Source organism: Antrostomus carolinensis, unplaced genomic scaffold (assembly GCF_000700745.2).
Source record: "Antrostomus carolinensis isolate BGI_N321 unplaced genomic scaffold, ASM70074v2 scaffold16850, whole genome shotgun sequence".
Taxonomy (NCBI): domain Eukaryota; kingdom Metazoa; phylum Chordata; class Aves; order Caprimulgiformes; family Caprimulgidae; genus Antrostomus; species Antrostomus carolinensis.
Window position 1 is genome coordinate 4,315 of NW_010289228.1, and position 13,240 is coordinate 17,554.

The 13,240-nt window shown below is 40.2% G+C and overlaps 1 protein-coding gene across 2 annotated transcripts; it reads left to right on the forward strand.

Moving 5' to 3' along the window:
• Positions 1-1,319: 1,319 nt before the first annotated feature.
• Positions 1,320-11,634, forward strand: LOC104517973 (transient receptor potential cation channel subfamily V member 1). Of its 2 annotated transcripts, XM_029085369.1 has the most exons (16): positions 1,327-1,628; positions 2,171-2,337; positions 2,646-2,798; positions 3,187-3,327; positions 3,809-4,107; positions 4,709-4,885; positions 5,116-5,280; positions 5,499-5,594; positions 6,182-6,252; positions 6,921-7,086; positions 7,802-7,868; positions 8,286-8,602; positions 9,163-9,290; positions 9,540-9,655; positions 10,211-10,367; positions 11,565-11,634. In XM_029085369.1, the coding sequence occupies exons 1-16, from the start codon at positions 1,327-1,329 to the stop codon at positions 11,632-11,634; spliced, it is 2,592 nt and encodes an 863-aa protein (XP_028941202.1). The 2 variants fall into 2 exon arrangements, with proteins under 2 accessions (XP_010167913.1, XP_028941202.1); XM_010169611.1 differs by lacking the exon at positions 11,565-11,634 and having other exon boundaries at positions 1,320-1,628; positions 10,211-10,470.
• Positions 11,635-13,240: the final 1,606 nt, after the last annotated feature.

Sequence of the window (13,240 nt, forward strand, 5' to 3'; positions counted from 1 at the left end):
ATTTCACTTATACTACGCTGTTTTGCTTCCAGTAACTCTAAATGTGCACGTTTGCAAATCGACATTTGCTTTACATTTATGTTGTACAAAATTATAGTAAATTCAAATGTCTGACTAAAGTTTCTTTCCTATCCTGCTTGCACAGAAAAATGTAAGCGACACTTAATGTAAATATTAACTAGTCCCATAGAACCGAAAATCTGGCTTTAATGTACGGTTTGTGTTTGCAGAAAACCCCTCAGAATATTTTTGTGAAGAGAAACAGCCTTGAAGCATGTTTATGATGTTGTTTTCACACTGAATGTACAGAGAAGTTTACTGACCACTGTAATTTGCTTTATAATTGAAGGCTTTTTAAAGATTTGGTAACACTCCTGTGCTCAAAGCTGTAAGGTTTATAAGCAATCTAGGATTTTGGAGTGTGTTTCTAAGGCTGTTCAGCTCTAAAAGCCAGCTATGCAGCACTTTAAATCTGATGCATTCCTGTCTCCACTGCTGGAGTTCCAGAATATTTTGCATTCAGTGCCATGAAGACCAACGTTTGTCTGATTAAAAGTTTGATAGGAAAGAAAAACAAAACAAAAAATCCTGCTCTGCTTTCAGAATAGTATATTTTTTAACTTGTCTCAAATTCTTTGTGGTTGTAAATCAAAGAAGATTAGATGTGTGGTCTTACACTCATCTCTTATCTGTGGTAACTTTTCCCTTTCTGTTTCCGTGTCTGATGTTTGAGGTGACACTAATCTCCCAAGAATCACGTGCCCCAATTTTCATCTAGCACTGCCATAACTCTGGTATGCAGGAAGTCCTCTGTGCTCAGCATCATTGAGATGCGGTTATGGCACAAGCAGGCTTTTTTCACAGGCCTGATACGATTCTGAGAATATATTGTGGCACAAAACAGTTAGAAAGTAGAGAAGAACAGCGGAGATTGTTCAGGGTTTGGGGTTGTTCAGGGTTTGGGGTTGTTCAGGGTTTAACAATGACTGGAGGAGGGTGGGGCACTATTTTTAGGCAGAAATGGTCAGCTCTGCAATGAGGTGGGTGGCAAGCTCTGGGACACTGGCTTGCTTTCTCCATTCTGAAATGAGTAAGGGCAGTAGCCCTTACTGCCAGGGGACAAGCAGCATGGAGGTAATGACCTACTAAACTGTTCCAACTCGGGGCATAGTCAGGATGTGTCCATCTGTCTCACTTCTGGAATGACAGCCCCCAGTTCATTCCCTGCTATTTTGGAAGAGTAGTCCTAGGCAAAAGGGGACTTATGGCTCCATAAAATGCTGACTTGAGGTGTTTGTGTTGTTCCTCACAGACTGCCTGCTCACCATGTCTTCCATTCTTGGGAAAATGAAGAAATTTGGCAGTTCTGACGTAGAGGAATCTGAAGTGACAGATGAACACACGGATGGGGAGGACTCCATGCCAGAAATGGCTGACAGCTTCCAGGGTGCACCCAGCACCAAGGTGCAGCCACCCAAAAGCAACATCTTTGCAAGACGTGGGCGGTTTGTGATGGGGGATAGTGACAAGGACATGGCTCCCATGGACTCCTTTTACCAGATGGATCACCTGATGGCACCTTCTGTCATCAAATTTCATGCCAATTTGGAGGGGGGGAAGCTTCACAAGTAAGTTTGCCGAGTAACGTTTGGTTGTAATGAACAGTTTGACAGCTGCAGACTGTGTTTCTGAGAGCAGCATTTATTCTCTCCACATGAGCCTGCCTATTTTTTCAGTTTCACTGTTTTCTATGCCAAAATAAAGAGTGTTGCATCTGAAAGTGATAATACCTGTTGTCTCTTGGCAACTCTGAAAATTCAGTCCATGGATGTTTTGCTCAAAATTAGTGGTAGGCCTTAATTCACTGACTGTTCAGTGAATGGACATCACTCAGAGTGAGAACATGGGATTGCCTGGCTCCCAGACCTGCAGTGAGACTGCCATACTTCAATGCCTCTTAAGTCTCATTCTCAACTCTTATCAACAGATACATAATTTTGTCAAGACAGTTGCTTGCAGACTTTATTGATCTCGTAGATTTTGCAGATCCACCTATACTAACTTGCAGTGCTTACTGCTTCAAACAAGCAAATGAAAAATAGTATTCTGGTAGCTTATAAAAAGTCTAATAAATACCTGACTTTAAGTAACTGAAATTTACCTTTGTTAGGCTCCTATCTATAGATTCCATCACAGGCTGCTCAGAAAAAGCTTTCAAATTTTACGACCGCAGAAGGATCTTTGATGCTGTGGCCCAAGGCAACACAAGGGACCTGGATGGTTTGTTACTCTACCTTAATAGAACCTTGAAGCATCTCACAGATGATGAGTTCAAAGGTACCCTTTAGTGTCACGTACCTTAAATTGTCCTCTTCTTCTTCTAGTAGTGCTCCTGAGATGAGAACAATAAAATGTAATTGTGTTAAGTATCTGCAGGAGGTCATCTTGTAACCAGTACTTCCTTGTTGATTGGACAACCCGTTGATTGTCAGGTTATAGGAGAATTCTGAAAAGTTGACATTTTCTGTGAAACCCTGAATGAGTTTTCTTGTCTTTTGCAAACAACCTTGTTAATTCCTGCATGCCTGAAAATAGATGTTAGGTTTGAAATCACTTCTCTATAGCTGCAATCTTTTGTGTTATAGAGCCAGAAACTGGGAAAACCTGCTTACTGAAAGCCATGCTGAATTTACATGATGGGAAAAATGATACCATTCCCTTGCTGCTGGATATTGCAAGGAAAACTGGAACTCTGAAAGAGTTTGTTAATGCAGAGTATACTGACACCTACTACAAGGGTAAGAGAAACAGCTGCTCCAGTGAACACTTTGGGTGCTAAGGCTGAAGACAGGGTTGGGCAGGGCTCTCAAAGAGTCTTCTGCATGAGGCCTTGTGCTTTAGGATGCAGCAAACCAAAGTTCCAGTGTGTGATTGCCAGAGCACAAATGCACTGATTGTTGGTGTTAGGAGCAATATTCTGCCATTTTGATACACAGTGACATAGAGCAAGTTCAGGGACTTGCATTTGCTGTCTGTGCCATCTTTTTTTTGTTCAATTCTAGAGGTTTTTAGTCTGCAAAGATCTCAGTTCCACCATCTTACATGGAGCTGAATGAATTGTGATGCCTGTAAGCTCTCAGTCTGTATTAAATGTTGAATACTTCTGTCTGATGAGTGTCTCTGTAGGCCAGACTGCACTTCACATCGCCATTGAGAGAAGGAACATGTACCTGGTGAAGCTCTTGGTCCAGAATGGAGCAGATGTTCATGCAAGAGCCTGTGGGGAGTTCTTCAGGAAAATCAAAGGGAAACCTGGCTTTTATTTTGGTAGGAGTGAGCAGTATGGGTTTTATTGATTGAGTTATTCTAGCGTTATCCCAAGTGCAAGCTGTTAAATAATCCTATTTATGTGGGACTGGAGGCTCAGAAGTGCCAGATGGGCTATTCCACCACTTAGACAAAATATTTACTCCCAAAGGCTGAGATTATAAAGAAAAACAGTTGGTAGTTGATAGTGTTCAGTGTAAGCTTGGTGTCTGCATCCCTTTGTTGTCTGGGCACTGTATGCTTTGAAAAGCTGTAACCTTCTGCTAGCTCTCCTTTCAGTGTTCTTTTGTGCAGCCATGTTTATGTGGTGCAGTTAAACTAAAGAAAATGTGATTTTAACAGCTATCACAAGAATTGGTGCTGTATCAGAGAAATTAACTTCTTCTCGTGGTGAAAGATGAAAACAACATGATCTTCTTTCTGTTTATGCACATGTAGTAACTGGGCTTTCTGACCAGTCATTCACATTGCTTGCCCACAGGGGAGCTGCCTTTGTCCCTGGCTGCCTGCACCAACCAGCTCTGCATTGTGAAATTCCTCCTTGAGAACCCCTACCAGGCAGCCAACATCACCGCCGAGGACTCCATGGGCAATATGGTCCTGCACACACTGGTGGAGATTGCAGATAATACTAAGGATAATACCAAGTTCGTTACCAAGATGTACAATAACATATTGATCCTTGGTGCCAAAATTAATCCAATCCTGAAGCTGGAAGAACTCACCAACAAGAAAGGGCTGACTCCATTAACTCTGGCAGCCAAAACAGGGAAGATAGGGGTAGGTGAGCAAATGTGTTTAACTGTCCCATTATTGTATTAAGTTATACAGAGTGCATGCAAAACATTTATGCAGGACAGATTTTATCACTCCTTATTTTTGGGGCCTTTTAGTTAAGAGGAATCAATGCTGCAGTTTAACATGCAAAACTGCATAGTCCTTAAAGGCTATGAAGTGTGTGTGTGTGTGTTATTCATATACCACTGGTATGCAAGGCAGCCCAAGGGGAAACAAAAGTGGGACTCTGCTGTCATCTGAACTACCAGAGACCTTGTACTTTTGACTGGCTGTTATAACTTGCCTTCTGACAATCCCCCCTCAAAATGACTCTGTGCTCAGAGATGGGTAACACACATCTCTGTCTTTCTCTTGCAGTTTTGAAACAGATAATGGCAAGTTGTATTTGTATTTCTCATGCCCCAGCATCCAGTGAGTAAATTAATTTTGTTTACTTCAGCCTTTGATCTCTGCAGTGTCTCAGTGGATTGACTTCAGCACAGTTAAACTAGGCAGAAATTAGCTGTCCTGTCTTGTGGAGATGTTGAGGAACTAGAAGTCCATCAGCACTGAAATGTTGGCTGTGTTGTTCTTTTGCAATTAGATTTTTGCATACATCCTCAGACGAGAGATCAAAGATCCTGAGTGCAGACACTTGTCTAGGAAGTTCACTGAATGGGCTTATGGACCTGTCCACTCCTCTCTTTATGACCTGTCCTGTATAGACACATGCGAGAAAAATTCAGTGCTTGAGATCATTGCCTACAGTAGTGAAACACCGGTGAGTATGCACCTCCTTGGCATTTTATTCACAGGCTGGGGGACTGTTGGGGAAGAGCTCCATGTTCCACACAGTACATCTTTTTCCTTATTTCTATAAAACAGCAATCTCCCTTCCTGAGTTTAAGGATACTAGAGGGAACATTTGCTGAAGGGGAATATCATTTACTGTTTTCAAAGCTCGGTACATACTGGTCCCCTCAAGATTCTTCTCTTTCTCTTTCCATTCAGAACCGTCATGAGATGCTGCTGGTGGAACCCCTTAACAGGCTGCTGCAAGACAAGTGGGACCGATTTGTCAAACACTTATTTTACTTCAACTTCTTTGTCTATACCATGCACATCATCATCCTCACCGCAGCTGCTTACTACAGACCTGTAGAGAAGAAGGAAAAGGTATGTTACTCCTGTCATATATCAGGGGAACCACCTGATGTCGCAGATCTGCCTCCAATTTGAATGTGTACCCCTAACATCAGAATTTTCCTCTTCTGCAACTCAAGCAGAAACTTAACCTGTTGCCCCAGAAATGTAGTTGCTTTCAGCTGCTGGCAAGGCCAGGTCTTTCCTATGTCCAGTTCTGCTGAACACATCTATCTTCCTGTCCTATACAGCCTCCTTTCACATTTGGTCACAGCACTGGGGAATATTTTCGAGTGACTGGAGAGATCCTGAGTGTACTGGGAGGTCTCTATTTTTTTTTCAGAGGGGTAAGATATTTGAAACTTTTATTTTTTTACTGTTTGGGTGGGTGTAGGAGAGAATCAAACGTGCCTTTCACATTCATTAGCATTGACTGCTAAGATAATGCATGTTTTAGTCAAGAGCTACACATCTTTTCCCTTGTCCTGATTAGTTCTCAGTTTTATTTATTGTATAAAAAAAGATGATCCTTAGAAGTCAATTATCACCTCTGCAATTAACCTAGCAAAAGCTTAAGAATAGAGTATTGCAAATAGCCATGCCTTTACTAAAGATTACCTATCTTAGCTTAAAGTCCCCCTACTTCTTTTTGGCAGTCAATGGAGAACGTACAGTGAATCACAGGTCCTCAAACCAATGACTGAATAGATTGTTGTCTTCAAAAGAGACATCAGATGTAAGAGAAATCAAGTGTTACTGGAAGAGTCCCCCCTAGATCTTGTGCCAGTGTTGGTTTTGAGCTATTCTTGTGAGGTGCTTTATAGCTACCAGCTCCCTGGTAGAGGTATCAGTGCTTAGTTGATGTATGCACATGGCTTATTTAATCCCTCCTTGGATGCAAACCTGGTCTTCATTCCCATTTTTGTTTTTTCAGATACAGTATTTCATGCAGAGACGCCCGTCATTAAAGTCGCTGATAGTTGACAGCTACAGTGAGGTTCTTTTGTAAGCTCCAATATCTTTGGCTGCATTTCAGCATGAAACAGATGAGTGTGTGAGATGTGTAGCTTTGGCTGAAGCCACTTGTAATAAGTAGATGCTTTGCAATAATTTCCTGGGTCCTTAACAAAATACTTGCCAGTGGATACTCTAGCACTTGAACAAGTGGGTCTGGATCAATAATCTCCTTTGGAGGTAAGGCAAATTAAGTGTCTGGAAGTTCGGTGACTGTGTCATGCAGCAGAGTTAGGAATAGATCTCCAGGTTAGACTTGCAATTGAGTGTATATATTGGATGTGCAAAAATCCTCCCATTCCTAGAGGGAGCTTTGCCTTTTCATAGTTTGGGCCCTTTCTCTTCCCAGCTGGAGTGCAGCTAAACAGGGCAACTTCATGGGTCTGTGGAAAGAGGGAGTGCTGAGGAGATAAATGTTTTCAAGGACTTTTCTTCCCTCTAGTTACAAGGAAGAGCAGTGATAAACTACAGCAGTTTGTGGTGGGAAACTAAGGAGTTTGTAAGAGGAACTGTAGGATTTGAGAAGGGGAAGAATGAAGGGAAGAAAGGAAGTGTCTGCTAAGGGTCCTTTGTGTTTTAATGAATCCCTCATTGTGCTGTATACCTCATGGGGCTGCTCTGTTCCCACCATCTGCCTTCAGACCATGATTGTCTTTCAGTTTTGTCCACTCCTTGCTCCTCCTGAGCTCCGTGGTGCTGTACTTCTGTGGCCAGGAACTGTACGTGGCTTCCATGGTCTTCTCCTTGGCGCTGGGCTGGGCTAACATGCTGTACTACACCCGTGGCTTCCAGCAGATGGGCATTTACTCTGTCATGATTGCCAAGGTCAGTCCAGTGAGTGGGTGATGAGGCCAGCAGAGTGCTCAGATAGGACACTGCTGCAAAAAGCCCCATTTCCAGGAGAGAAGTCACCGTGTGGCACCTCCACGATGCCACTGGGAAATCTCATACTGCTCTGCTATACTTGGCCATTATTTTCTGAGTGAAATGATACAATTTAAGTTATGTAGAAAAACCTCCTGCACCTCATCCATACATTTTTATAGCAGTCTTGATATTATTACCTGCCATGCTTCAAAATAACTACAGTTGGATAGGCATGGATGAAAGTAGACTGGTCTGGTGTGAAATGGCAGCTTTCTACCAGCTGGAAATTTCTTTAGGTATCGTTTAAATGTTATTAAACAGAGCAATTAGCTAAGAGGCAGTAGCTGGCTAATAAACTATATATGATGTAGACAACTAGCCCAAGAGGGGAAGGAAGATGCAACTGTCTTAATGTGGTTTATACTCAGAAAGATGAAACTATTTGGTGTGCATATGTCTTGCATATGTGTGTAAACTGTTGCATGAATAACAGAGAAGAATGTTTTCTGTATTAAAGTTTATTATCTCAGCAGGATAAACAACAGTTTAATGCATGATCAGCCGGTTCACAGCAAATGCCTTCTTGAGCTGAAGCAATATTTTTCTACCAGTTTTTGTTGCAGTTTATATTCAAGCTTTAGCAATATAAAAATATTCTGTTTCCATGTTACAGATGATCCTTAGAGATTTATGTCGCTTCATGTTTGTCTATCTAGTATTTCTCTTGGGATTTTCTACAGGTAATATCATACTTGTAGTTCCTTTTTGTTGTCTTAAAGAATCTTAGAAAATTTTATTTTTTAAGTGGCTTAGACTTTTTGTTTCCAACTAAAAACTAACAAATTAACCTAGTTACAAAAAAAACCCCTCTTCAGAATAACAATTATGTATGGTAATTTCATACAGCTTTTCATCCCTGGGTCTCAAAGTGCTTTGCAAAGCTGAATGGAAAAACAGGTATCCTGTTCCATATAGATAAAACTGAGACACCACCTTCTGAGAGGGAGTCAGTTATGGGGAATATTTTATAGAGCATTTTCACTGGGGACAATACACCATGAAGATAACACCTTTATGCTAATTTTCATTGCTTGCAATGGATTTATGATCTCAAATTGTATTTTTTTCCTGCATCTGTGATTCCTCTTTTGCAACAGCTGTGGTGACTTTAATTGAAGATGACAATGAGGGGCAAGACACAAATAGCCCTGAACATGCCAGATGCTGCCATACGAAACGAAGCCGCACATCCTACAATAGTCTGTATTACACCTGCTTGGAGCTTTTCAAGTTCACTATTGGGATGGGGGACCTGGAGTTCACAGAGAACTACAGGTTCAAGTCTGTGTTTGTCATCCTTCTGGTTCTTTATGTCATCCTTACATACATCCTCCTGCTCAACATGCTTATCGCACTGATGGGGGAGACTGTGAGCAAAATTGCACAGGAGAGCAAGAGTATCTGGAAGCTGCAGGTACATTGGTTCTGTGAGGCTGCTATCCAAAAAGGAGGGTGTGGGGAATCATAAGACATTTCAGACAGAATCTTTAGGAACTGACATGTTTCTAAATAACAGGTCACTGCTTCTGGTTCCCCTGAACAGTTCCTTAAAAAAATATATATTAGTTCCTTTTCCATGCATATTTGATGTTTTGCCTGAGCAGATGTTCCCAGTGTTCCACAGATGTTCAGAATTTAAGAAAATAAGTATTTTTGTAATTAGACAGAATTATTTGGGCTTTTGATGATGGAAAATCCTGATCAGGCTATGAAGACAGAGATTATGTAAGGGGAAAAACAATCTTTACCAGACTCTCAAAGGCACATCAGTTTTTGAAGTAAGAAAGGGAACTTCATAGTTCTAATCACAGGGCAGTAATTCAGCATTGTTAATGACATATTAACAGAGGGTGGTGTTTCAGAGATGGTTATGATGTCTGCTGTAAGATGGTGCTTTAAAAATAAAGGCAGAATTCAGGATGTGTGACTTAAAAACAACAGCCTCTCAGTGTTTTGCTTTCTTTTACCTGGTAGAGAGCCATCACAATCTTGGACATTGAAAACAGCTACTTGAACTGTGTGAGGCGCTCGTTCCGGTCTGGGAAGCAAGTCTTGGTGGGGGTCACACCTGATGGTCAAGATGATTACAGATGGTGCTTTAGGTAACCTGTTCGTATGTCAATGAACAATCTTTTATAGACAAACAACATTAAAGTATTTGGTAATGGGAAGCAGAACTTTCCCCCAGTACATAAGTTTAAGTTTATTACTGTAAGTCTACAGTAGTAAGTTTAATCTATTTTCTGGGTTAGATCTGAGGCTTGAGAAGTGGCAGTACATGATATAATCTCATCCTGGAGTTGTCTGGTGATCCTTAAAATAGATATTTTTTGTTGTTGTTCTCTTCCCAGGGTTGATGAAGTGAATTGGTCCACGTGGAATACTAATCTGGGTATAATCAATGAAGACCCTGGGTGCTCTGGGGACCTCAGACGAAATCCCAGTTACTCTATTAAGCCTGGGAGAGGTGAGGGTTTCAGGGACTTAAATCCTAGTATGGGATACACATTGGTGATAGAAGCAGCATCGATTAATTGTTAGAGAGCAGTCAGTTTATGCACTTAATGATAATGGTGGTAGCTAAATTAATGGCATTTTCAGTCAGCACAAAATGTAAAGGATTAAGTGGTCTCATTATTCACACAGCAGTTCTACTCTCTGGAATAGAAGCCCCATAGATTCATCATTCTGATTGTAGGTTTTACAAGGCAGATAATCTGTGTAAATCCTGAGGAGATGGGATAGTGTGTAATGGCAGCCAAGAAGCGACTTTAGGGGCCCCAAACTCTCTAGCTTGGGAGCTCAGCATCCAGCACAGAAGTGTTTAACTGCATCATCAATCTCTGCTGTACTTGCCAGCTGAAATATGGAAAACTCATGGAACAGTATGGGGAAGAAAACCACAAAGCCCTTTCTTCCTGCTTCTTTCTTCTTCTTTCATCAACTTCCTATTTAAACCACTTGTACATTTTCTTCTGCTTCTGTGCAGGGGAAAAAAATTAACCATTCCTTTTCTTTTTAGTTTCAGGGAAAAACTGGAAAACGTTGGTTCCACTTTTAAGAGATGGAAGCCGGAGAGAAGAGACTCAAAAACTACCAGAAGAAGTCAAATTAAAACCTATTTTGGAACCTTACTATGAGCCAGAAGATTCTGAGATGTTGAAGGAGTCACTTCCAAAGTCAGTCTAATCTTGTTTTATTTTTAAGAAGGTTAATTCTAGTTGCATATATTGGTCCTCACAAGCAGGGCAATTAGAGCACTTTATTCATAAGAACAGGGATTTATGGGAAAAGGTCAGAGGACTTAGGAAATTACTGTGTGCAAGGATTTATTAAGTATGCTAAATAAACTACTTGTTGTTTAAGCTCATGTCTTCATGGTTATTTTTAACATAAATCTGCAAGAAACAGTCTATACTACTTGGTTTATATTTACTTGGCTGGATATTTGCATCTAGGCTGTCTCATGAAGTGTTAGAAACAGTTCCCATAGTTGAATTTTTTGTTTTGTTTTATAAATAAATACATTGAGAATTTCCCACACTTCAGAGCTGTCTGTAAGGCAGATAGCCTTTTTTAGTGCAGATTTTTTTCCAGTCTTCATCCATTTATTTTACCCTTTGAAAGTGCTCTCTTGCATTTCTGAGATCTGAGCTGACATTTGCATGGTTAGCTAACAGGAGCTTCACTAAGTTTTGCAGGTTGGTGCAAGTGGCCAGTGATGGTGGATATTCTGTTGATAATATGAAAATAACAAAAAGCGCTTATAGAAAAGCTCTTATCACTCCACTCAACACCCTGAACACAGCGGATTTCATACCTTCTGTCTGCTTTTAGATTCTATTTCTTTTTAAAAGTATTTTTGTGAGCAGTTACAGGCCCCAATTTTGTGGCTTTGCAACCTCAAAAACTAACCAAACTATATTGAAACTGGAGTAGGACACATAAAAGAGCAGTAAAAATCACCAGGAGCTGAGATACATTCCTGTAAGGAAAGTGCCTTGGAAAGGAGATAAATAAATGGGGACACAATGAAAGAATACAAAATAATGAATGATCTAGAGATGTTGTTATTCTTTTCTCATAACACAAGAACAAATATACTCTGTGAAATTTTAAAGGTTGAATAGTCAAAATCAATGAAAGAAAGGTTTCTCTTGCACTGTCTGAGTAAACTCCAGAATTCACAGTAATTGTTACTGAGGCTAAAGGCTTAACAAGATCCCAAATTTGACATTTATTTAGATAACAGATGAACTTTGCACAAAGTAAGAGATAGTGGTTATAGAGAATATATGTTTCAAAGGTCAGATATATAATAATGTATAACAATAATAATCCTGAAATCAGAAAGTTTTTGTTCTTGACTTTGACAGCAACAACAGAAGGAAAGAAATCTGGTGCTGCAAATCCATCTGGCTGGATTTACAAAGGAAAAATATCTGAGAGAGAAAATAGGCAGATGTTCCTAAACTACAGATAGGAGCCCTGGAAAGAGAGGAAAGATTAGGAGGAACTTTGGCATCCTCTTGAAAAGTGGCTGGACAGAAAGGAACTGAGGATAAGAAAACTTGAATTATAGACAGCTGGCCCAGTATTTCAAGTGCTGGACCTGTGTTGGGCAAGAAAAGGTAAATTGTTTTACCTTCTTTCCTTGTTACATATCACTAAAGCACTTAGATTTGACAGCCTTTCATGTGCAAGTACAGTGTGCATATACAAGTATCCTTAAGCTTAAGGTTTGTAACCATGGGTTTCAGTTTGAGCATGTGCTCTGTTTCTGTGGTTGCATTTGAAGTCCAGTTGTGCTAAAGCGCTTCTGTGAAATGGGGCCAGAGTGCACGGCCTTTGCCAGGGAAAGCCTGGCATGCTTGGCCTGTGATGCACCCAAAGTCTGTGGTCAGAGAACAATCATATGAGTTACTGAAGTTGAAAAGTGGTATGCTGGAGGGGTCAGTTCCAAAGTACTATGAAAACTGGAAATCAAAGACAGAGAAAATTGAGCCAGTCTTTGAAAGATAATTTTTATCAATATCTATATTTTTTTTGTATTTAGTAAGATACTGAAACATTCACTATTCTTAAAGAGAAACAAGTACTATATTTACATACAGACTGCCCTTCGCTGCTAACACTGTTGGATGAAGTTTTGAGTTGTTTGACAGCAGTTCTTCTACTGTCATCAGGATTCCTCACAGTGTTCCTTTCTCATAGGGTACTAAAGCAACATATTTCAACAAAATCTTCAAGCATTCAGCTGCTTTATTTTAAGTAGTAGCACCATCTAGAGGACTAGTGATTCTTGTTTCTTTTGTTAACATAATTCAGGACAAATGTAATTTTATTTTCATAGAGTTTCTAGGGTATAACCAGAGAAACTTGCCTAAGCATTTGAAAGAATTGCTTGAAAAAAATCTGAATTTATACCCAACAAGCTTTGTCTCTGGTGGCCAGACTTAAAGTAGGCATGTTCAATTTCATACCATTACAGAGGTGTATTTCTAAACACCTGGTACCAGTCTCTATAGGTTCCACTCAAAATTTCATCATGCTCCATGCCAAACATGGCAAGAGACAGTCCACATGTAAAGCAGGTACAGCTAAGTAGACAAGACAGGCTGAGACAGTGAAATAATTTATTATTAATGCTATTAAGAATAAATGTAGAGAGAGGCTTACCAGAAAACAACAGCTGATTGTCTCCATGCCTTTGTGTGCCAAGGCAAATTTATGCTTGAAAATACACCAGGATCATGATGTAGCTGGAAAGCATTCATGAAATTTTTGTATTCCCTGTGAGGGATCCATTTCTCATAATTATCAGCCTGGGTAGGTACCTGATCCATTGCTGGAATTCCACTTTGATTTACATCTGGAAGGATTGATCAGCTGCCCTGGGTAACCTGAACAGAATATAGACCTCTGCTTTCCTGTCCCTTTCTGCTCCAGTAAGATTAAAAAGACTACAAGGGACTTCTTAATAAAAAAATGAAATGCTGGAATTCAGAGTGAAAACATACATCAATATAATGCTGTGGTTTAAAATGTAAAT

Excerpts from the sequence above, each read along its gene's own strand:
- LOC104517973 (XM_029085369.1), top strand. The coding sequence starts at position 1,327 with ATGTCTTCCATTCTTGGGAAAATGAAGAAATTTGGCAGTTCTGACGTA. Across the intron at positions 5,281-5,498 it reads CTGTAGAGAAGAAGGAAAAG|CCTCCTTTCACATTTGGTCA; the intron begins GTATGTTACTCC and ends TGTCCTATACAG. Across the intron at positions 7,869-8,285 it reads TCTCTTGGGATTTTCTACAG|CTGTGGTGACTTTAATTGAA; the intron begins GTAATATCATAC and ends CTTTTGCAACAG.